Source organism: Haemorhous mexicanus, chromosome 21 (assembly GCF_027477595.1).
Source record: "Haemorhous mexicanus isolate bHaeMex1 chromosome 21, bHaeMex1.pri, whole genome shotgun sequence".
In the NCBI taxonomy this organism is placed as follows: Eukaryota; Metazoa; Chordata; class Aves; order Passeriformes; family Fringillidae; genus Haemorhous; species Haemorhous mexicanus.
This window is the reverse complement of record NC_082361.1, coordinates 10,925,887-10,950,080: the sequence shown is the minus strand read 5'-3', so window position 1 is coordinate 10,950,080 and position 24,194 is coordinate 10,925,887. Positions and strand designations below refer to the sequence as shown.

Genomic DNA, 24,194 nt, shown 5'->3' with positions numbered 1-24,194 from the left:
CCTCACGAGGCCACAGCAGCATCCCTGGGACTACCCCTAAAACACCTCTAATCCCTTCCTGGGACCCCTGTGCCCCTTGGGACTGTTATAACCCTTGTCGTCCGCTCCTATGCCAGCCCCATTTTCCCGTGACCCTCGTAACCCCGTAACTCTACCGTGACCCTCAGGGTCCTCTCTAAAACCCCGTAATCCCATGCTGCAAACCCCATATAACCCCCTCGTGGTTGCCCCATCCCCCGTGCATCCCATCTCGGCCGTGCCCCCGACACGAGTCTCCCCGCTCCCACCGTGACCCCGAGCCAGCAGCAATCATTCACCTTTAGGGAGGAGCAGACATCTGTTCCCTCCCTCGCTGTCCCTTTCCCGGCAGCCCAACCCATCTCCTGGGAAATGGGGGCTGGACCCCATCCAGCAGGACCCCATATCCTCTCGGTGCCCCCCCGGCCCTGTGTGGGCAGAGGGCAGTGGCCTGAGGCAGGGTCAGAGACTTGGTGGGGAGATCCCTGTAACCCCACAGAGGAGGGGACACCCACCAGGGAGGCCAGAGAGGACCCCACAGCATCCCGTGCCCCTCCAGCGCCCCCCACCCTGCTCCCCCACCAGCCTGAGGACTGACACTGGGCTCTTTGGTCACATGAGAGACATTTACTGCTGGAGAGACATTTACAATCTGCTGGGCCACCACAGCTGTCAGCACTGTCCTCTAGGAGCCTGGTGCTGGATGCCGGCCCTTCATCCTCTGCCTGCATCAGTTTGAGAGCTGCAGGAACTCCTCATCCTCTGCAAGTGGAGAGACGCAACAGGTGATGGGCTGTCCCGCACTTTGTGTCCCACCACGTGCCATGGTGGCATTAATGTACTTTATATTGCTGGCAGGGATTATAAAAGATGGGTTCTGCCCTAAGACAGGCTCCATCTCCCATCTGTGGGTCAGGCAAAATCCCCAGCTCCTGCCCTCCTGGAAGCAGGCACGCCCAGAGCTGGACAAGGTGGAAGACACCTCAGTCACCCCTGTCTGCAGGATGATTTTCTCTGCCAGACTCCTGACAAACTGGTCATCATTTCCCCTGAGGGATAAGTGCTGCCTGTTGTGTCTCCCAAGGAGAGGTTCAGTACAGAAACCCCTGCACTGGCTGGAGCTGGGGGGCCTGGCAGGTGTCACACCCCTGACAGGGGCCATGGCTTGGTCCTTAGTTGGTGTCAAGGTTCCTGCACCACCAAATCTTTCAGCCCAGGGCTGTCACCTCCACTGCTCCCCACTGCACCCCAACCTGCTTGGGGACGTTCCCCCTCTCATCAAGACCACACTGAAGTTCAGTCATGGCCTCAGCATGTCTGCAGTTTGCCCAGCCCCGCTCTGCCATGCTGTCTGTGGGCTAATGGCCATATTCCCTACCCAGGACAGATCCCTTGTAGGCACAGCACAAAACCATCCCACACCCATCACGGACCCATGACAAACCCATCACAACCCAAGGATACATCCATCCTGGTCCATCCTGACCCAGAATGACCCATCCCAGGCAGAGCACAAAACCAATCCAGACCCATTCCAGAGCCAGACTGATCCTTAACCCATGGCAAACATGTCCTAGGCCCACAATGGACCCATCCTGGACTTATCCACAGTGAGGACAGACCCATCCAGAGCCAGAACAGCCCTGTCCCCACCCCATGCAGACCCAGTGCAGGACAGGAGATGTTGCAGGCTGCTGCCCTGGAATGGGGGCCAAGAGGAGTACCTGCCAGCTGAGGAGCCCCACAGTACTCCTTGCACTCCTTCTCCGAGTAGAACTGGTTCCCGTTGCCCTTGCAGCCCCCATAGCTGAAGGTGATGCACTTGCCCTGGGCTGCATCGAAGGCCCAGCGTGTCATCAGCGCCTGGCAGGGACCCGGGACAATGGGCAGCCTGCAGGCAGCTGCAGGGACAGGAGCTGTGTGAGATGGGGTGTCCAGGGACCCCCACGCCTCCCACATGGGGGATGCCAGACACATGGCATTCAAAGCAATGCTCAGATCCTTTGTGATGCCTCAGCAAAGGCACCTCCAGTGCCCCCTCCCAGCCAGGGTTCTCACCCTCGGTCCGGCATGCCTGCAGGCACTCCTTTTCTGAGTAGAAGTTGTTGCCATTGCCCAGACAGCCTCCATAGTGGAAAGTTTCACAGGCCATGGAGGAGGAGTTGTAGAAGAAGCGGGAGAGCATCCCACTGCAGGGCCCGGGATCTCGGTTCAGCCGGCATGAGTCTGCAGACCAGCACACCACGGGTCACAGGCAAATGGGAGGGCAGGCCAGGGGGGTCCCAATGCAGCCCCCTCGCCTGGGACTTACCTTCCTTATTGCCAATGTAAGCAGGCAGGGGTCCTGCAGCTGAGCCCTCCTCCAGGAGCAGGACTGCTCTCCGTGCCCTCTGCACCAGTAAGGAAGCACAGAGCTGCTCTCAGTCCCTGCCTGTGGGACCTGCTGCCCACCCCATTGCCCTCAGGGTGGGCTGTGTCAGGGGCACCTCAGGCTCCAACCCTCCTCTGTGCTCCCAGCACATCTCCAGTAACTGATCTTGGGTCTGCAGGCTGTGATCCCTCCACACCTCATGATCTTCCCAGCCCTGTCCTCTTCCAGGATGGGGCCCCACAATCCCAGGCTGTGGATTAAGACACCCAAAGTACCCAAGTCGTGCCTCATGCTGGGGATGTGCCTCAACGATGTGTTACTTGCTCTTGAGTCAACTGGGTTGTTTCTCCTATCAAAGTCCCATTCCCCCTGGAAAATCTTTCAACACTCAACCCTGAGAGACTGGGAGGTGCTGAGTGATGGAAATTGAAGGACCAGTGGGTGCTAAGCTCCCCCATCCCTGGAGAAGGGGCCAACAGCCTGGCTGGGACACACATAGACAGGCAAGGAGCAAGGAGACACCAGCAACCTTCAGACTGTGAAAAAAAATCAAAGTAGGAAAAGTCTTCCTTGGAAATAAGCTCTTGTACCCACCTGGCCACCAGGACCCTCCCCCTGCAGCCTGTGCCTGCCCTGCCCCCATCCTTGCAGGCAAAGCCCACCAGCAGAGGTGGAAGAGCAATTCCCAGGATGGTCAGTGGAGTCACTGCCCAAACAACATGTTCTGCCCATGGAGCCTTCTTCCTGGACACCCGATCTCTGGTGAGTTTGGCTTGGAAGGGATGTCTCTGGCTTTGATCCACTTCAGAAGGTCCCAGCTGGCCCACTCACCTGGGGAGCATTTTCTCTTGAAGTCTCTTGAGGAACACATTCACCTGGCCCAAGAACAGGAGAGAAGATGAGCAGTGTGAGAGGAGAGGTGTCCTGACCAACTTCAGTGAGTTCAGCACTGTGCACATGCAGGACCCTGGGCAAGGGGACACCCTCCCAGTTCCACCCAACGTTATTCCCCTCTTTCTGCTTTCCACCTCCCACTCACAGAAGCACTATCCTAAAATGACCATCACCCTGAAATCCCCACACCCCCCTGAGTCCCCCCAAAATCCTACACACACACACACACACACACACACACACACACACACACACACCCTCCATCATGCTAGCCCCTTCTGAACCCCAGACTGAGCAAGGAGCCTCCCAGGTGCTGGCACACCCAGACTGGGGACCAGACACAAGTGTCCCATGCCGTCATCCTAGTGGAGTGGTTGCATTGGCAGACAGCCTAGCACAGACCCTTCTGGAAGCTGATTACTCTGGTGGAATCCTTACTGATACATGGCCTTATTCCTTTTCATTCCATGCTACCAAAGCATTTGTCTCTCCTTCCTCCCTCCTGACCATCCCCCATTTCCCCAGCTTGGCAGACCCAAAAGGAGCAGCTGGAGTGCTCTGGCAGCATGAGAGGCACATGCCCCACAGAAAGTTACCTCTGTTGGCCAGGGTGAAGATGGAGTCTTCGGGGATGCCCATCTCCAGAGCCAGCTGATGGAAAGACTCAATGAGGTCCTCCCGTAGCTCTGGACTCCTCCCTGGGAAAGAGAATGGGCTGTGAGCAGGGCTGGTGTGGGACTGCAGTCCCCGAGCATTCACCCGGCTTGGGTGGCTGCTGGCAGGTACAACACCAGACTCCTGGTCCTTCCCAACATAGAATCAGGGAAGCAAAGATTGAACCCAACCATTGACCTAGCACTGCAATGTCCACCCTAAAACATGTCCCTGAGCGCCACATCTACGTGTTTTTTGAACCCTTCCAGGCACAGTGATGTCACTGCTTCCCTGGGCAGCCTGCTGTTCTTGACCAGCCTTGACCAAGGTCTTGGACAAAGTGAGTTTAGTGTTTCTTAATCATGGAAGACAGCATCTCCTGCCACTTCAGGGCTGGGTTTCATCTAAGCAGATAGAAGAAACCACCTTCATCCCAAAGACCATGTTGGTTTGAATGTTCACATCAGTGCCTGATGTGGCTCTCATGGAGCCATGAGACTCCACCTCTGCCATGCCAAAGATGAGCTGGTCTAAGCCACCATTTCCAAAGCCTGTGGTCAGGTCCCTTAAGGCCAAGGGAGCTGAGAGACCCTTAGGTGGTGTTTTTGAGCTGTGCTGGTCCACCCTAGAGCCTGCTTGCTCTCAAGTGCCATGGCCAGACATACCATACAGCTTCAGGGTGGTGCTTGGACCAAAACTGCTTTTCTTCTTCATCAGAATGACAGCATATTCATCATAGTTGGTACGGAGCACATAGGACTGGATAGACACATCCCATCCTGGGTGAGACAGAGATACAGGGATGTCATTCCTGCCCCTCACAGTGAGATGGAGCAGTGTAGGACAGCCCCAAAGCTGGGGGCTGAAATCAGATATCTAATTAAAAACCCATGATTTTTGGGAAGCAGACTCAGATACAACCATGAGTCCCTTTAGGCTCACCAGTCTCTAAGCTGAGGGGATTGGAAACCAAGAGCTGTGAACAACTGAGATACCACTAATGCTCCTGAAGTGTGGCTGGTCCCTGCCCCAGCCTGGGACCCTGTGGACAGGAGTGACCTGCTGCCAACATCTCATCATCCTGTGGCTATGCAGGGACAGTGCTCAAACAGCCCTTTCCCTGCAGCTTTACTCTATACTTTGGCTAGAAATGTCCACATCAGAGGCCACTCCACAGTGTGGAGTGGCCTCTGAGCCCTGCTCTTCTGAACCCCTTCCACCTCTCCCAGCTGTTCTCAGAGCTGGTCCCCATCTCCCAGGCATTCCTCACCCCAACTCACTGGGGTTGTAGTAGGTGTATTTTCCAGGGGTGCTGGTTTTCTGGTACTCCCCTGAGACTAGTGTGCAGTCACCTTGCCTGGAGAAAGGAAGAAAACAATCAGCTACTTGGAGGGATTCTTTTCCCTGGTTGTGGCATGAAAATCATGTCTGGGGCACCAAGGACATGGTGCTGGACCCCTGAAATCATGCTGCCCAAGGTATTGGGTATTTGAACCCAATCCATCCCCTCCTCAGGGATGCCAGGCAGAGCAAGTAACCCCTGTGTCTGTCCCAGCCCCGGGAGAGGGAGCACCCCTGGGTGGGATGGCTTTGGAGGAGGCTCAAGCACCTCCAGCAGTGCTCCCAGCAGTGCACCATACCTCAGCCTGGTGCTGGTAGTGCTGATCTGGTCGGTGCTGGGGCCAGGGCCCAGCAGCAGCGTGCCCATACTGAACTTCTCCTTGTAGTTCTTCATCCATTTGCAGGTCGTGCCAATGGCGATGTCAAACCACTTCCCGTTCATCTGCAGGGAGATGAGAGACAAGTCTGCATTGTGAGCCCCCCTCACTAAGGTGGGACATCACCTGGTTTTACGCAGAGTCAAAGTATTCCTGATGCAGGGAGAAACTGGGAGGTGATGATGCAGGGTGCAGAGGCCAGAGCTGCTGCAGGATTTGGGAAGTGTATCAGCACTGAGCAGAATTTTCCTTGGTTCCCTGACTATGAGGCAGGGCTGGAGGCATCAAGCTGTCATCCACCCACGTATATCAGTGAGACCCAGATCTGGGCACACATGCAGGGCTGTATGGAGCCTGGCAGGGGACAGGGCGCATTGTGAGGGATCTCCCAGGCAGCCTTCATCCTACCATGCTGAACCACAGACTTTCCACAGGACTCATCTGCCCTGCTGCTCAGACTGCAGCCACCCTGCCTGGGGATTGCCAGGATGAGGCCACCCCAGAGCCTGGCACCTCCTGAGTGGCACCCAGGGAGTGCCACACTGCCAATGTCTGTCCTGCACAGCCTGGCATGGGCATAGGCATTATTGCCCTTCTTTCTGGAGGAAAATGAAAGAAAGCTTACCCCATCAATTTTGCCCCCAGAATTAAGGGACCACAAGCTGCCATTACCCGCTCAGCCTCAAAATTCTCCTGCACTTGGATATCTTCATCCTGGTCTCCGATGGGGGTTCCACGAGCCACAGTGAAGAGGAGGAGGGAAAGGAGACCCCAAATAATCATGGCTGGTGGCTTTGGAGTGCTGCTGAGCCTCAGCGCTTCAGTGGGATCTCGGACTCTGCGCTGCCCCTGCTGTGCAGCACTGTGACCTTCAGACCAGGGCCAGCCAGGCCAGCCACCCTGCGGGGGGGCTGCCGGGGGAGGTGGGGTGTATGGCCCAGGGAGCACCACTGCCCTTGGCGGTGCTGGGGATTTGCAGGGAGCTGTGTCACGTGCAGGAGTGGAGCGCCCTACCAGCCACACCAGGCTGAGCTCCTCACCCTAACCTGCTCCTACACCATGAGGTCAGGAGCTGTCTTTCTCCTCTATTCTATGTTGGGATTCATATTCCTGCTCTGTCATCCTACAAAGAGCCCCCAGCCCCGATGGACCAGTTTGATCCCGTGGTGAGGAGAGCACGGAGGGATGCCCAGCACTTAGCCCAAGCTATCTAATCAGTGTCCATAGGAACAGAGCCTGAGTTTCCTGCTCCCCTTTTGGACCCCTTCCAGGCAGTCCTAAGCTGATGGCCAACATCCAGGATCCAGCTGGGTGTGACCCATCCCACAGTCGAGGGTCCCTGGGCCAGGGAGGAGCAGGAAATGCTGGGCCATCCTCAATCCTTCCCAGCAGTGTTTGCCTTCGTTGGATGATTAACAGAAACCAAACAGCCCGAGGGAAACTGCAAACAGAGCAAAGGGCAGGAGCCCCTCTCCAGGTGGCCACGGCCCAATATTTGTGGAGACACTCTGGAAGAAGTCAGCTGGACTTTCACCCTCCACTCCACCGCGGTCACTGACGGACTCTTTGATAAGGACCAGCAGGTGCTGCTTCCCGGGCACGGGCCTGCTCTGTCCCGGCAGAGATAGCGGGGACATTTCCACAAACAGATCTTTTTGCCACATCCCAGTGTGTCTGGAGCACGGGGCAGACGCGGACCTGCGGCACAGACGCCGTCGGTCGCCGCCCCTCCTCCTCGCCCCGCCTACTTTCTCTTGAGGAGCATCCACGGCGTAGCAAAACCCTGGGCTCCAGTCCCCGAGCCGGAGGTCCCTTCCCAGAGTCCCCAGGCAGGGTCCCCGCTGCCCCGGTCCCTCCATCACTAGGTGGCAGCCGGCGGTAAGAAATGACCGCCCCGCTCCAGCCCCGCCGCAGTCACAGGCGGGTGGAGGGTTCCCCTGAGCCCCCTTCCTGCGGCCCGGGCAGCGATGGGCACCGGGGAAGGCTGGACTTAGAGGAGGCTGGTAAAAGACAGGGAGAATAACATTTTACACGGGGAGATAGTGACAGGATAAGGGGCAGCTATTTTAAATTAAAAGAGGAGAGATTTATATTAGATATTAGGAACAAATATCTCCCTATGAGGGAGGTGAGGCCCTGGCACAGGGTGCCCAGAGGGGCTGTGACTGCCCCATTTCTGGAAGTGTCCAAGGGCAGGTTGGAGAGGGCTTGGAGCACCAAGCCCAAGGGATAGTGGAAGCTGTCCCTGCCCAGGGCAGGGAGTGGCACTGGATGAGCTTTAAGGTCCCTTCCAACCCAAACCAGTCTGGAATTCTATGACTTGCAAGAGGACATGGTTATCAGGGAAACCTCAGAAGACACTGCCTTGTGTCCCGTGGGTCACGGGAGCCCATCTCAGATGCTCCTCACACAGGAAAGTCAAGTGTTCAGCAAAGGGCAGAGCAAAGGGAGACAAGGGAGGGGAGGGAAGTGCAAACAAATCTGAAGGCTGCAACAGACCCAAATCATGCCCAGCTCACAGGAGGCCTGTGGGAGGGTGCACAGAGATGTCCCTGATGGAGGCAGGTTGGGACTGGCTCCATCTTTGGCCCAGGGACTCATGTTCTCTCCCAGTGCATCCCTTGGCACTCACCACCCATCAGAACTGGTGCGGCACTGCTGGGCTGCTGATGGGTGGCAACAGCCTGTGATGGCCTGTGTGTCAAGACTGGTGCTCAGCCACATTTGGGCACATGGAACAGCAAGAGGGATGGACGGTAGAGTGAGAGGGCAACTGGGGTAGCTGGTTCACCAGAGCTGTTCTCTGGGACATCCCCTGGGTATGGCTGTGCAGGTGCAGAGGTGGAACCTTCACCTGACTGGGGTGGTACTTGGAGCAGCATCTCGAAGTGGAGATGGCACAGCCCTATGTCCATCTGGGAGCTGTGTCAGCACCCTGGGGTTGGATGTCTCTGTGCCGCGTGTGTCCCACGTGTGCTCTGAGCTACCTGGTTCCTATGTCTCCAGCCAGAAGCATCAGCCAGGCTTCTCCGTGCCCGGAGATGTGGGGACACATCTGCCTACACGTGTCGGTCTGCACAGCTCTTCCCTGCCCGGCCCCTCCACCCCAAAACCCCGGGAACCCTTCCCATGCATGCCGGGGGACGATACCGCCCTGTCCCCGTCCTGGCGCTCGGCTGCCCGGCTGTCTAGTTGCTCCTCCGCCGCACCGGGTCGCAGCCTCCACCCTCACGTGCGTCTGCTTTTTGTGTCCTTCTCGCTGCGGGTCGGGCTCTACCCCGTCCCTCCCGCCCCTCCGCCGCCCGCAGTCCCCGGCGCAGCCCCCACCGGAGCCAGCCACACACACAAGTGAACTTTTCTGCGTTTTCCAGCAATTAAAAAGAATAAAGCAACAGTTGTCTCCAGGCAGGCCATGGATCCTGGTGACCCTGATTTTCTGTGTGGCTGGGCAGGGTGAATGGGGCTATTGAGACCCCGATGACTGGCATCTCCACTCTAGGATTGTCTCCCCTTCCAAGTCCCCCTCCCCGCGTTCTCCTCCTCCCTACCCTCCTCCTTGCTTTTAATTTCCTTCCTGCAGAGAGCTGCTCATCCCCTTCCCATTGGCCAAAGGCCTGAAAGGGAATGGAGGAGACAAGGGAAGGATTAAAGACGCTCTGCTTAGGAGCAGGCAGCCTGAATACAAGATGCACCGGCTGGGAAAGAATGGAGGCTTAGTGGGGCACCAGATCAGACCCGCCTCCGCCGCATTCAACCCGGCCTGCATTCCTGCATTGCTAAGCAGGGACCTTTCTCCCCGGCCAACCCCTCGGAGGGACGCCCCAACCCCTGTCCCACCTGCTGCCGCAGGTAGACCTGCCCAGGATGGTCCCACCACACCCCTCGAGGTGCAAGCCACGATGGAAGACAGCAGTGCTTGCAGTTCTCCTGTGTCAGCCTGTCTAGCTCTGGACACAATGTCCCCAGCCAGTCCCACGAGGATGAGGAGGCATCTGGGGCAGCCCTTGGAGCAGTTTGGCAGCAGTGTGGGGCTCTGGGATGTTCCCAGCCCTCTCCCCAGCAGAGCTGGAGAAGGGCTGGGGCACTCCCAGCCAAAGCCTTGGCAGCAGAGATGGTTGCAAGCAGAGTGCTTGTTAGCTGTGTTATTTCTTAGAAGATTCCCTAAAACCCCAGAGTGTTCCCTGCCCTTCTCAGCATCTCCCAGGGCCATGCAGGTTGGGGTGCAAATGGGGCTGCTCTGAGGGCAGGTCTGGGGCAGACTGGTCCTCAGGAAGGGCTGGAGCAGAGTGAGATGATGGGTGGGCTCAGGGTCACACAGGGAATGAGGGGTCCCTGAGGGCAGTGGTGGACCATAGCAACTTGTCACTGACCCATGGAGAGACGCATGGGGAGTCACCCAGGAGCAGGACTGTGGTGTTGGCAGCATCTGGAGCTTTCCATGTCCCTCCATGCCAGGGCAACCCTTCATGTCCTGTCTCAGTTGAGGCTCAGGTAGAAATGAGTCACCTGGTCAAAGCAGTGTGGGTGGGTGCCCACTGTCTCTGCCCAAGGACACTCCATGGAGGCTTGAGCAGCACAGCCCCTACCTGTTTCTGATGAGCTGGGCAAATCTGTAGTTTGCATGCAAGTTCCCCATGGGAACTTCTCCATGAACTGGAAATTTGAGGCTGACTCCTGGCTAGAGCTGGTTTCCTTCATGGGAGGTTGTTCTCAGAAATCTCTTAGGGTCCCTGCTGACAATCACTCCAGAGAGCTGATTTCTGGGAGAACACATCCTTTGTGGAACCTAGAAATGTCCCAGAGTGAACAAGATTCTCCCTGTCCTGAGGAGTTGGGTGGTCTGCAGTGGGAAGCATGGATGGGGTGGGTCAGCCAAGTCCTACAGCCCTGAAACCTCACCTGTGAAGGGACCATAGGGACCCCATACAGAGGAGCAACTTGGGGAGCCAGGGATCCCATGCAGGGACACACTCCAGGCACTGCTCACACAGCTTTGGGGTCCTGCACTGCAGGGACAGGGGTCTGAGCTCCTGTGTCCCATATCCTATGTAGTGGTTAACCTAATCTTCAGTTTCCTGAGGGTTGTCCCACCTCTCCCCATTTTCTGATCTAGATGTCTTGCTGGTCTGGTCCCTCATTCACCCCAAATCTGTGCAGGACCTGCAGTGGTCAGTGCGGAGCCCATGTGACCAGGTAAACAGGAACATAGAAGCTCAGGGTGGGCCCATGGAGGTGGCCTGTTGGGGCAGCCTTGATCACCTTCCAGACTCCTCATTGCACTGGTGCAGAGCAGGATACAGGCAGCAAAAGACAGCATTGTGTGCCAGATGATATGCTTCAGGGTGACCAGGAGATGGCTCCAGAACCTGGGGCAGAGGCCAGGAAGGACATGCCAGGACATTACGAGCAGTAAAATGAGCTTAGGGAAGCTCTTTGTGCTTCCATCCTTCCCTTTCTTCCACAGTGGAACCCAGATGCCACCTCAGATGGACCCTCATGGTCAGAGCTGAATCCCATCCCACTGACCAAGCTGTGCAGGAGGGTCCCAGGTACTGCTGCCTCCTGAGCACTGCAGGTGACCATCATGGTCTCCATGGTCCATCTGACATAATTTAATCCTAATGTGTTAAATCCATGAATTCAAAAGATTTTTCAGTATCTGGTACTAAAAGCCTCATCTCCTGAAGTTCTGTGATTCCAGCAGAAACTTAGTCCCTGAGAAGAGCATGAAATCCTTCCTGGAGGTGAGTGTCCCTTTCCATCCCAGAAGGCAGAAGAAGAAAATGCCCATCTATTTTTCCCCCAAGAGAAAAATCCCATCCTTTCAGGCATCTCACCATCAACCTCAGCAGTTGATAGCGAGCCCACTGCACATCCACCTCTATCCCTGCCTCCTCCTGTTCAGAGAATGAGTTATGTGGTCTTTGCACCAGAAAGCTGCTCTGACTTTGGGGCAAAATAGGCATGGTGGATATGAAATCATCATTTTTGGTATAAGGGATCTCTGTTATCAGCCCAAGGCACCTGCTGTGCTGGGAAGCCATTGGCTGTGGTGAGACAGTGGAGTCATTGCTCAGGGGCTGGTGGGCACCATCAGGGCACCTTTGGCTGTGCCTGGCCCGGCAGGAGCACTGTCCCTCCTCACCCATCACCAGGATCAAGGGAGCTGCCCTTGCTTGGGGGAGATCTTTGCCACCCTAAAATCTGGGTGTCCCCATTGCCCTGTCATTGCTGTAGCACTCTCCAGCACTGTCAGCGGGCAGGAGATGTGGGGACCCCCATCCTCCTGCACCCCCAGGCTCCAGCACAGCCTGTAGGAACCAGGGGCTACATCCCATTGGAGAAGCCCAAGAGTCCCATGTGGGGAAGAACCCCGGATCTCAGGGGAAAGGACACTGGTCTCCCAGTGCGGTGCCAGAGGCTTTTGTTCTCCCTCCACCAAGCCCAGGGGCCGGAGCTGGGTGATTCCCAGCCCAGAGGGGATGGAGAGCCCTTCCCTCTGCCCGGCCTCGATGGAGAGGGACCATTTTCTTTAATGCAATGCTATGAATACTCGGGGTATTTCTGCTCGCTGTTTAATGGATTTGAATGTGAAAAGGTGGTGGAATTGGGAAGAAGGGAAGAGAGGGGGGAGGCCAGGCCTTTTTGTTCAGAGATGCTGCTCCAGCCTTGGATTTATTTAGCATTTGGAGGGCTCTGGGGTCTTTCTCTCCTCCCCTACCCTGCAAAGGCTCGCTCCCTTTTCTGCCTCATGCTTATTAGCATAGCAGCTGCTCAGGAGAGGGGCTAGGCAGAAGAAAAGGATCGAGGCGTCCGGGAAATGAATAGGAGGGAAAAAAAATAGCTTAAAAGGACAGAGGCTTTGAATGAGGGGAAGCAGTGAGTGGAAAATGGGACAGGGGCGGCTCAGAGTTGTCACCGTAGCTGTGAATGTGAGCAAGGAGAAATGTGGGGACCCATTGGGGATAGGTTCCCTGTCTGGGCACTGTGCTGGGGGTCGAGGCCTGATCCTGGCACTGTGGCATGAGGCCAAGCCTGCTCTGTGCCCCCCAGCTCTTGGGCACAGGCGGGCAGTGGGTGCTGAGCCAGCACCTTCCTGTGCCTCCAGCCCAGCTCCCTAGGGCCACCAGGTGCCCCAAGCCCCTGAGGCTGGGTTGGGGTCCCCCATCTGTGACCTTCAAACCAAAGCCTCCACTAAGAAACCCAGTAAGTGTCACTGCACCTGCCAGTTCCTCGAGGATTGTAGGCTGCTGGAAATCCAGCAATCATCTTCAAGGGGCAGACTGGGCATGGGATGAGGCACTCAGTGAAATCTTTACAACCCACTGAAACTGGTGCCTCCAGCTCCTCCACTCACTCCAGGGAAAGCCCTCCAGCCACTGTGTGAGTGGCTTAGGCATAATTAAAGAAAATCAGGAGTCCAGGGACCTGCCACCCAGCTTCTGCCCCAGCTGGAGGGGTGACCACACTGAGACACCAGAGTCTAGTCCAGGGCAGGAAACCCTGAGGGCTGCACACATTCAGATCTTCTTTGTGCAACTGCATTCATGTGTGAGAACGTTGCTGTTGACTGCGCATGAGATTTTTCACCTGGAAAAAACAAGAACAGAGATGGCAGTCTTGGGCTGAGAGGAGGTTGCAGAACCACTGCTTCCAAGCAGAGGCTCTTCTTGGCTGCAGGATTCATTTGTAGCCAGGATCTGTTCATTGTGCTGTCATGTTTCAGAGCACAAATCATCAGTCCCAGTGTGCTGCTCAGGCTCTCTATGAAGGCTCAGCCTCAGCTGCCCCCCAAATGCAGCAGAGCCACCAAGTGCTGCCCAGCGTCCCCTCTGTCCATGTCCTCTCCAGCCAGTGCTGTGCAGGGCTCTGCTCACTGGGCCCACTCTGCCATTGCTCTGTGCGCGTGTCCACATCCTCCATGCCCCACTGAGGAGGGGTCAGCAGAGCCATAGCCATCCTACCAGGATAAACATGCAGCTGTTTGGGGAATTTTCCCCTTCTGAGGAGCTTCTTCGTAAAAAGAGCCAGGAAAACACCACCAGCACAGCTGGGCTGAGATCTGCCATCACCTGATCATGCTGCTGGAGATGCTGCTCTCCTTGGCTTGCCCTTAGGGTCTGCTCCCAGCCACAGGACACTCTTGGAGTCAGGCTGAATGAGGATTTCCCAGTTAAAATGGTTGTCCCAACCACGCCCAATCCCATCATTGCTCCAGCTGTCCAGCTTTGCCTCTCTCCATACTTCTACCTCTCCCTTACCCATCCATCCCACCTGGCCTCTATTACCCATCCCTCCCAGTCAGCTCTTCTCCCTGCATTCTTCCACCCCTCCATGTCCCCAGTGATCCCCCCAGGCCCTCTGCCATCCCTCAATCCCTCCAGCCAAGCACCTTCCACCCTTCCAGATCCTAACCCTATCTACTGTTTTCCCCAAAACCAGACAAACCACGATGTTGTCTGCTTGACCATTTTTCCTCAGGAAGAGAAACCTGTTAAAAAGCCAAAAATTCCACTGAACCTACAGGTCTGTGTCCCATCCAGGGCAAGACCCAGAGGTCACCTCTCCCTGGGCACCCTAAGATGGGTGCCCATGGTGGCAGAGGAACACTGCAGCTGCAGAAGTTTTGGGAAGAGGTTTCTTCTTTCTCCAAAATGAAGCAGTGTCAATCCTGGGGGCATTACGTGTGCCCTGGGGAGCATATGCTGTACCAAGGAGAAATTGGAGCTGTCTCCAATTCCAATCTCCTTGTTGGATGTTCTTACACTGTGCTGGGAACATCCTGGGGAGGACATAGTCCTCTAAGCATAGGAGTCTGTAGAGAGACAGTGATTTCAGGGCATGGGGGATGGCACCGAAAATCCCATGCTCACCTCATGGCAGTGCGTGAAGCTCATGTACACCCCAAGATCAGCAAGTAATTACTCCATGCTGCAGGAACAGGGTGACCTGAGATGGGTATGGGGGATAGGACATCTGCACCCAGTCCCAGCACCAAATACTGCAGCAGCTTTGGGTCAGCAGCAAAAACAGGCTGAAACCATCAGCTGTCCTGTCCAGCATGATACGCTGAGGAGCCTGGTGCTGCTGACCATCCATCCCTCTATCCATCCATCATCCATCCATCCATCCATCCATCCATCCATCCATCCATCCAACATCCATCCCTCCATCCATCCATCATCCATGCATCCATCCATCCATCCATCCATCCATCCATCCATCCACAGGGATGGAGCCCAGAATGCCTTGATAAGGGGCAAAAAATTCTGACGTTTGGAAATGAGGCCAGCCTGGCTAGGCAGCCTGAGCCACCGGCTCCTCGCTGACACCGAACAGAAGTTGATTGTGATTCTTTTTTGTTAAAAAAGGTAACTCCTCCTTGGGCCGCTGGGCTGTGGCATTATCATAGTCATACAAATGCCCAACAAAGCATCTATTTAAAATGTCCTGAATTTTGATTACAGCCTGTCCCCTCTTGCTTGCCCACTCGCTGTCTTTCTTTCTCATTCATTACTTACTCTCTGTGTTAAGCTCCCTGAAATTCAAATAAAATCCCACCTCCTCCCCCACATCCATATGTGACAGCCGATTCAGTGCCGATAGCCGGGCTTGACGGATGAAGGGCAATAGACGAGAAGACAAAGCTGTCAAACCTTGCTGGGCTGTGCTGACTTCCCATAGCCCCCCAGCCGGAGGGGAGCCCGATCCATCTGGTTTGGAGTCAGCAGCACAAACAAAAGCAAAAGACAATGGCAGGAAGCACTTGAAAGTTCAAATTCTTGCTTTGGTTTCTCTTGGAACAACAGCACCTACGTAATGCAGCCAATGGACAATGACATGCAGCCGGGGACAGGCAAAAATGCCAGAAGAATGTGCTTACACCACCAAACCATCCAATATTTTTGTGTTATTGGAACAAAAATAGAAAAGGGAAAGAACAAGAGGGTAAAAAAATCAAGTCTTTGAAGTTCCTAGATTCCTTGGACAGGGTTTCTGTAGAGGAAAGCTGCAAAGTGGGGTGGCCATGGGCCTTGGGAGGAGCCTGGCACCAGGGCAGCTGCTGGCCAGGGTGCTCGGCCCTGGGGTTGGGGTTCAGCTGTTTCCTCAGCACATTTCTGCTGCCACGGCCATCACAAGTGGGGAACACAGAGGGGCATTGCTGAGCCTGGCTCCAGGGGGGGTGCCCAAATAAGGGACTGCTGGAGACCCCAGCCCACCCCATCCACTGTGGGGAGAGGAGCCACACACAGGAATGCTGTGTTCCCCCAGAAAAACCTATCCTGGAGGTGGTGGCTGGCCCAGCCCAGCTCTCTGGGGACCTGAGACAAGGTGAAGGATGAGAAGCTGCAGGGCTGAGCTGAGCCAGGTGAACCCAGCTCTGTGAAATCCCAATGCAGGCACCAGGACGAGGTTTTGCAGCATTCCAAGTGCAAAGGGATGAGGCTGGGATTATTTCCACCTGCAGATGTAACCCCGTGTGCCCTGGGGAGCACAGCCACTGTGAGGTTTGGTGGCAGAGGCTGGTGGTCAATGTCACACAGTGCCACAGCTGGGGAGGACAGTGGTGCTCGCCCCTCATCCCCAACAGATTTGGAGTCAGCAGCTGCTGCAGGACTCTGGGTGAAGGAGCTCCAGGACCACCAGTGGTTGTGACTGATGGTTTTGGCATCATCTCTTTTCTCCTGCTCAAATCCATCCGGGTCACTTGGTGCCTGTATTATCTACACTGGGCTGCTGCCTGGGTGGTTTCATGTCCCCAGGGCACCTGGGGACACCAGCTGTGTCTGTGCCAGGCACTGGCCCGTGCTGGCAGCAGATGGCACAGGGCTTGGCACATTGAAGCGGAGTTTGGCCAACCTGGAAAGGTCACACTTGAGCCTCTTCTCCAGGTTTCCCCCCACTGTGTTTGCAGGACGCCACTCCTTGCATCCCTATGAACTCACACGCAGAGCCAAACTGAGCAAAGCACAAATTTCCCCGGGATTTAGGCATTTGCAGAGCTGGCAGAATTATTCATAGAGAAAGAGCCTCATCTGACTCCCCAGCAGTGCCAGCGAGGGAGGCTTGCCTGCATGGTGCCTGCAAAGGCCCGGCCTCAGGCAGGGCCCAGCCTTGCAGGCCTGGGGCTGTCTCTGCCCTTCCCCTGTGCCCTGCTCTGCCCTTCCGCGGCCCGGAGCAGCCAGGTCCTGCCAGGAAAGTCTCCGGAGAGGGGCACAGCCCTACTGGGCTCTGCTCCGCTCTGAGCCATGCCAGAGGACACAGACGCTCTTGGGGATGGAGAGGCCATGCTGACCCTCACCCTCTCCCCTTTCCTCGGGGCACTGAAGACACCACTGACCCCATCCCCTCAGCCTGAGGTGCTGGGGCCCCGGCTGGAATCAAAAAGCTGGGAATGTTCACAAGGAGCTGTGGGGTGCTCAGGCACACAGGCTGGGGCTGCAGCCCCAAAAATGCACCCCAAATCCCCCATCCCAGGACTGGCTGTGAGCTCTCCCCTCACTCCCTGGGGACAAGTAGCTTCTTTAGGAACATCTCAAACAGCACATGCCCATCCAGCACCACGGTTTGGTCTGAGTCATCTCCCCTCTAGCAGGCTCTGAATGTTGGGATGGGGCAAACCAGGACACCCCTGAGCCCAGGGGACTTCCTCCAGCCTGTGGGATGGAGCCACACTTCCCCCCAAATCCAGCCCAGCCATCCCCCTCCAGGGGTGCATCCAAACCCAGAACAGCTGCAGGTTTGGCACCAGAAGAGACACCTGGGGTCCCAGGCAGCCATCCCCCACCACAGCAAACAGCCAGCACTGCCAAAAAACATGTGGAAAAGAACAAACAAAACAGCCTTTTTTTTATAAAAAGATCAATGAAAAATTTATTTATAAATTTTGTACTCTGGGGCTACACATCTATATCATACACTCAGGAATATGCTGTACTGTACAGACTTTATCCAGTTAGAAATGATCATATAGTGACCCACATACAGCTTCAATATAAGCCTAAAAATTCTTAACATTAATTAACATAATTAAAAAAGGTATTTGCATCTAAAGAAAAATCTACAGAAAAACTCCTTTCTGGAGCAATCTGTGCATTCAGCTTCAATGTCTGCTTATTTCACTGACATTATCAATATATTCTTCTTACAAAAATAACAATAATAATTAAAAAGATGACTGCTGGAAGGCAACCAGTCATGCACAAAACAGCCTCCCCCACCTGCCTCTTTCTTTTTCCTTGTACTCCCCGTTTTGGCGTGAAGGGTCAGCAGCACGATGAGCCAACAAGGGGGGTGGGGGGACCCTCATTTCAATTTGAATCAATCTGCATCCCTTTTACTTCTCAGGATCAAGAGAGACGGGGGGTGTGGGGGTTGCATAGAAAATTGAAACTCTAGGGACTAGGAAGGGCAGCAGCTTTTCAGTAAAATACAAAGGGATGTAAAAATACATCAACTCACAATTTCAAAGCAAACCCCCTTCCCCGACGTACAGTTTCCCAAAAATCTCAGCGTGTCTAAAGCTCCAGGAGGCTGAAAAGGAACAATACTTTTCTTAAACAACTCACCCAGCAATTCACACAGGAGATTCACAGTCTTAATAGGTATTTTATAAAAATATAAATATGGGTTACATCATGTTGTCTTTACAACACTGGACAGAGCTCCCTTTAGACTGGGTTTATAACCAAGATTTCTTTTAAAAAATCCATCTAGAACTTGGCTTTACAATACACTTTTTAATATCATGTCATAAATGTTATGACATTTCATTGTGGCAAATCCATTTACGTAAAAAAAAAAAATGTGCAACCATCTGGTAACAACGATAAAACCTCACTAGGAAAGGTCCTGTTTCCACCCCGTAACTATCGCACAGAAGCACCAGTGGAAGTGCTGGACACCCCCTTCCATGCTCACAGAAAGACTTCGGCCAAGCAGTTCCTTGCAAATTACAGCAATAACAGTAGACACTTTTGACAGGGCTTTTTTTCTTCTTTAAATCTGGAGCTTTTAAAATCATCCCAAATTGTTGAAGTGGAGAAAGAACAAAAACAAATGAAAAACCTAACAAAACGCAAACTGCAGGGGAAATTATCAGAGACAAAGCAGAATATTCAGTGCAATGGGAAATAATCAGGGCAGACTCTAGGTTGTTGGGTTTTTTTTAGTTTTAAGACTAGGAAAAGAAAAAATGAACAACAACAACAAAAAAGCATGTATCCCAAACCATATTTTTGAAACACTCACCATCAGCTTCAAACAAAACCAGGCTCACAATCTTCACCCACAAATATATACAGACATGATAAATAGGTAAGACACAACCCCAATAAACCAGCAGGTAACTATTTTCTTTTCTCTTTTTTAATCAGAATGGTTTGGATGCAGGGAGCAAGAGAGGAAAAAGCAGGGAGATGGCAGTGATACGGATGGCTTTAGTGCAGACGAGGAGAAGAGGGCTGAAAGACCAGCAGGAGAAAGGAGACTTCTGAACTTTTCCGCATTTTCCAAATGGATGTTCTTGTGCCATAGCAATAAAAAAGCAGCATTTGCGATTATACGTGCAGTCACTTCAAAATGCGCCTTCGGGTGACTTGCTCTGCTTCTTCCCTTTCCTTTATAAAGATATATACGGTGGGATATATATCTCCTATAAAAGGCAGGTGAGTGTACGTACGTCAAGTGAATCGTTCTGCATTGAGAAGTGTTATCCAAGTTTCACCAAAAGAAAAAAAGTTCCCAAACTCTTTTCAGTAGTTTTCCAGCATCTCTGTAGGCAGCAGAGAGCGCTCGCGCCCCTTTTCTGTGCAAAAGCAAATCCTCTGCCTCTAGAGTTTATTTCACTTTTTTTTTTTTTTAGAGAAAAAAAAAAGTCCAGGATTTGCTAATCCCCCTTTACACACAAAACCACAAGGACTCAATGTCTTTTCCTGGGATCTCACGTGTGCTAAACAGATTCGTGGAGCGGGTGAGGATGCAGACTTTCTTCGGACACCCAAGGAAGAACCAAAGCAGAAAACCCAACGCAAAATCAACGAAACCCAGGAGCAATCAGGGTGAGAAAACCACGTCTGTCATATTCCAACGGAGTCGCCTCGACAAAAAAAAAAAGTCAGCTGTGGGAAAACACTGGGAAAACCTTGGAGAGGAAGAAGACTTTCCTGCTCCTCCTCGCCGGGAAGGCCGCGGCCGGCCGGGAGCCCCAGCCCGGGTCCGGGGCTGGTACCGGAGAGGGGACCCCAGCAGCAGTGGGGGTCTGTGGGGTGGCTTTTGGGGGGCCTTGAAATGAATTAGTTTCTGAGCCAGAACACTTTAAATGGGAGGGTCGGGAGCAAGGGAGGCGGGGAGGAGGATTAAATATTAGCGGGGAGGGAACGGGACTGGGGGTGTTAAAGCATCTGCCCAGATATCAAACTGAAACCGTGAATACTGTGAGTGCAGCCGAGGTAGATGGAGAAAAAAAAAAAAAAACACGTTACAGTAGGAAACAACCCTTGGAAGAGTAAAAAAAAAAAAAAAAAAAAAAAAAAAAACCAGCAAACAACCAAAAAACTTAATGTGGCTTGTTCTGCGTGGGGCCCCAAATCTTCGCCAAACCCGCCCCGGGCGGGGGCGGGAGCAGCTCTGGCGGCCGGGGGAGCGGGGAGGGTCCCCGGCATGGCCGGGGGAGCGCAGGGTGGGGGAGACCCGGCATCACCGGGCGAGCGGTCCCAGCATCAGCGGGCGAGCGCATCGGGGGCAGCCCCGGCATCACCGTGCGCCGGCGGAGTATTTGGCCTTGGTGATCAGGTAGAGGACGATGTCCTGGTGGCCCCCGAAAGCGGCGATGTGCAGGGCGCTCCAGCCGTCGCGGTTGGCCAGGCGGATGTCGGCGCCGAACTTGACCAGGAGCTTGACGAGCTCGAGGTTACCGTCGATGACGGACTGGTGCAGCGCCGTCTGCCCCTCGGGCCCGAAGGAGTTGACGTTGAACTCGCAGTTCGTCATGTTCTGCAGCAGCGACTGCAGCTCCTTGGTGTTGCCGCGCCGCACCGCCTCCTGGAACACCCGCTGGCTGGGGGGCGGCGGCGGCGCCGCGCACGGCGACACCTCGCTCTGGCTCATGCCGCCGCCTCGGCCCCGCCGCCCCGCATGGACGGCGACGGCGGCGCCCGCCCGGGCATGCGGCGGCGGGCGGGCGGGCAGGCGGTGCTGCGGCCGCTGCCGGGGCTGGGCTGTGGTGCCGCCGGTGCCGCCGCGCCCCGGCCCCGCCACTATACGCTCGTTACTCCGCTGCCCGGCCCCGCAGCTCTGCAGCGTCCCGGCCCGCGCGCGCCTTTTACCCGCCCTTTTATTTGCATAAGAATGGCACGGCCGTGACGCACAAAGGGGGGCGGGGCCGCGCGCCGCGCGCCTACTGGCCCGAGCGTGCGCGGAAGGCGTGGCAGAACGGGGAGGCCGCGCCTCCTCCGCGGGGTGAGCGGGACGGGCGCGGGCGCTGCGAGGGAGGGAGGGGGCGATGGGGGGCGCTCCCGCCTTGGCTTTGCTCGGCCCCGCTCTGCTAGGCTCGGCTCGGGCCCCCCAGTCGGGACCCGCAAGAATGATGGTCACCAAGGGGCTGCGGCTACCCCCGATTTGGGGTGACACTGTGTGGCTGCGGGCTTGTGTCCCCGTGAGCTAGCAGGGGCGGGTCACAGAGCAGAACAGGGCGTTCAGCTCGCGGGGTCCAGCGCCTCTGCAGGCTCCCATGGGGGGCTGCACTGGGTTTCAGGGACCCACGGGTGAGATTGATTTAAGGCGGAAAAGATGCAGCCCCCACCATGTACTGCCAGCCCTGAAGTGGCTCAATTCGCCTGCCCGGGGCTTTATCCGGGGTCGGACCCGCTGCCCAGCCGATGACCATATTCCTGGTGCGGGAGTACTGGGAGCTGTGGACACCACAGGGAAGCGGGAAAATGGGAGAATAAAAATCCCGAAAGCAGTGCATCAACCAAAAACGATGCTGAGGGGACCCTCGGGGGGAAGGGGGGGGGGCTCTCTTGGCCTCCCTCAACCCTGCTCCTGTTCCCGTTTGGTCCCCGGGAGCAAACGGCGAGTCCAGGTGGGAAGCGGTGCTCCCGGGCCAGCTCCCACTGCCTCCCGGGCATTTGGTCAGCAGGAGAGGGTGGGAGGTGCGGGGAGAGAGGAAGGAGCGTGTCATAAACCGAGGTGACAGCAGCCGCGCCGGGGCAGCTGGGTGGCAAGCTGCTGTCACCCGGCACTGCTGGCGTGTCCTTTTGGGAAGGGAAAGGGAGAAATCGGCCTACTGCTAAATTCAGCCCCAGCCGATGAAATGTGCCATCACGGAGTGTCTGTCGCACAGCTGGAGGATAGTGGCCTTGAGCTCCGAGTGTGACTTGCCCCACCGCCGTGTTGTTGCCGTGGCTTTTCCCAGCAGCTGGAGTAGTCTGGGACCACTCCTGCCCCATCTGGGTCCTTCTCATCCCACCTGGATTTAGGCTGTAAGGAGTTGTTGAAGCAGCTCTTCATTCTCCTCCCATAAGGGGTCTGCTTTTCTAAGTTAATTTCTGCAGCTAGTTCTTCTCACCCCTATCCCCATTCCCATCTTCACATCCATCCCCATCTCCATTCCCATTTCCCCATCTCCATCCTGTCCTTGTCTCCACCCTCATCCTATGCCCATGCACACCCCCATCTCCATCCCCACCCCCATCCCCATCTCCATCCCCAGCCCCATCCAATCCCCATCCACCCATCCCCATCTCATTCCACATCCCCATCTCCTCACCCGTGCACATCTCATCCCAATCTCTATCCCCATTCCATCTGTCTGACTGTTTGGCTTCCTCCGGCCAGAGCTGTCCCGTCACACCTCTCTAATGTGAGTGTGTTGGAGTTCTCACGGAATAGGGGGGATAGGAATGTTACTGCTGCTGGGGGCTGCAGACCCCCCTCTGCTATCCGGTGCCTGTGCAGCTTCTCCCAGGATGTCCCTGTGCCGCTGGGGCCTCTGCAGCGCCGGCACAGGGCACTAAGATGGGCTCAGCGCTTGAAGCTCTGAGGGTCCGTGCAGGAGCCAGGTCTGCCCGAGGACACTGAATAGGCGCCACCCCTGCCTCTGTCCTGTCCCCCGGAGGGCCCCGTGCCAGGCAGCAGGCGGTGGCTCTGTCCCCATCACCCCAGCCATGGTGTCAGCGGGAATCACCAGCGGCAATCCCTGTCCTGTCTCCTGTGTCGGCTCGCCGCGGCGAGCGGCGGGACGTGCCGTGACTCACGGTGACTCACGGGAGCTCCGGTGGAGCCCGGGGGCCGGCACAGCCCAGCAGCGCAAACAGCGTGCGGGGGGCGCCGGAGCCACAGCAGCCCGTGACCGTTCCCTGACACTAATCCCAGCAAACCCATCACGACAAAGCTGGAAAATGGAAGGCAGTGGGGTCGTGCGGCAGCTTTGCCGGACGTAGGTGGGATGGCCTGGGTGTCGGGGCTCTGCTCTTCCTGGCTCGGCCCCTCCTATTTACTCCTAAATATCCTGGGACGCTGATTTTGTGTCTTTGCTGGCCATACTCTGCGAGGTGTAGAGCCCTGTGAGTGAGCCGTGGGAGAGTGGGAATTGCTCACACCTCCCCGGTCTGGGGCTTGGCCAGAGTTACATCCTTGCGAGCAAATCTGCATTTACCAGTGACATTGGTGAGAAAAAGAGCGCGGGCAGGGACCCAGCCATGCAAATGTTCAGGACTGGCAGGTGGGGGCAGGACTCGGTCTGGGAACGAGGCCAGAGAGGGATGGGAAAGAGCCAAAAAGCGGGGGTGGGGGGGTGGGAACGGGAAATAAAAAGATTTGAAAAGCTGCATTTCAGCTCCAGTTTGTACCCAGCTCTGTAACCGGAGAGGAGCCGGGAGCGGTGTGACGACCCGGCCAGGCTCCCTGCACGGCTCCGCTGCCCGCCGGCTGCGAAGGGGCTGTCAGGGGCCGCGGCCGGCGCTGGGAGGCCCCTGCCCTCGCTTTATGGGGCCCTGCAAAACCAGTAGTCCCACCCAGTGATTTACCCGCTCCCTTCTGAGGCGAGGGGAAGACGTGGCGGGAGACGGGGAAGGGCCCCAGAGCTGCGATGCCTTACGCGAACGGTCACGCCGAGAGGCGCGGAACAAATTTCCCCTCCTCAGGAGACGTGACGGCCAAATTTCCCCGTGCCCATGAGAGCCTGCGGGAGGGAGAAGGGCCGGCTGCCACCGGCATCGCCGGCGGGGCTCAGAGCCTTCTCGGGGCTGGGCGCGCTGGGCTGGGCACGTCGCAGCCCTCCTCCAGAACCCCAGCGGGTCGCGCCCGTCCTCCCGGCCAGGCGGACACGACGGCAGCAAGAGTCCAGCCACCCCCCGAGGCCTCCTTGCAGAGAGCCAGAGAGCCGGGGGGACGGATCGGGGGCAGGCGGCGAGGGGGCGTGCCCCCACTTAATTCATTAAAATGTGTCGGAGAGCGTGGGAAAGACGGGAGCTTTTCTTCCCAGCGCAGAGCGGCGAAAGGCGTGTGAGGGAGAGCGCCCTGCCCGCTCGGCTCCC

General features: G+C 56.1%; 2 protein-coding genes across 2 annotated transcripts; both read right to left on the bottom strand.

The window, feature by feature from the left end:
• Positions 1 to 634: 634 nt before the first annotated feature.
• AMBP (alpha-1-microglobulin/bikunin precursor) lies at positions 635 to 6,520 on the bottom strand. Its single transcript, XM_059865293.1, has 10 exons — positions 6,328 to 6,520; positions 5,578 to 5,720; positions 5,218 to 5,294; positions 4,603 to 4,716; positions 3,880 to 3,981; positions 3,221 to 3,264; positions 2,330 to 2,408; positions 2,077 to 2,244; positions 1,743 to 1,919; positions 635 to 780 (listed from the first exon to the last, which is right to left on the bottom strand). The coding sequence occupies exons 1-10, from the start codon at positions 6,436 to 6,438 to the stop codon at positions 749 to 751; spliced, it is 1,047 nt and encodes a 348-aa protein (XP_059721276.1). The 5' UTR covers positions 6,439 to 6,520; the 3' UTR covers positions 635 to 748.
• A 10,980-nt stretch (positions 6,521 to 17,500) lies between these two features.
• Positions 17,501 to 20,955, bottom strand: NRARP (NOTCH regulated ankyrin repeat protein). The gene has a single exon (XM_059865117.1). The coding sequence runs from the start codon at positions 20,761 to 20,763 to the stop codon at positions 20,410 to 20,412; it is 354 nt and encodes a 117-aa protein (XP_059721100.1). The 5' UTR covers positions 20,764 to 20,955; the 3' UTR covers positions 17,501 to 20,409.
• Between the last annotated feature and the right edge of the window lie 3,239 nt (positions 20,956 to 24,194).

Bases quoted from the DNA above. Each gene is read 5' to 3' on its own strand.
- AMBP (XM_059865293.1), bottom strand. From the start codon at position 6,438: ATGATTATTTGGGGTCTCCTTTCCCTCCTCCTCTTCACTGTGGCTCGT. The intron at 4,717-5,217 runs GTGAGTTGGGGT...TGTCTCACCCAG, and splicing joins ATACACCTACTACAACCCCA to GATGGGATGTGTCTATCCAG. The intron at 1,920-2,076 runs GTGAGAACCCTG...CTGTCCCTGCAG, and splicing joins GCAGGCATGCCGGACCGAGG to CTGCCTGCAGGCTGCCCATT.
- NRARP (XM_059865117.1), bottom strand. From the start codon at position 20,763: ATGAGCCAGAGCGAGGTGTCGCCGTGCGCGGCGCCGCCGCCGCCCCCC.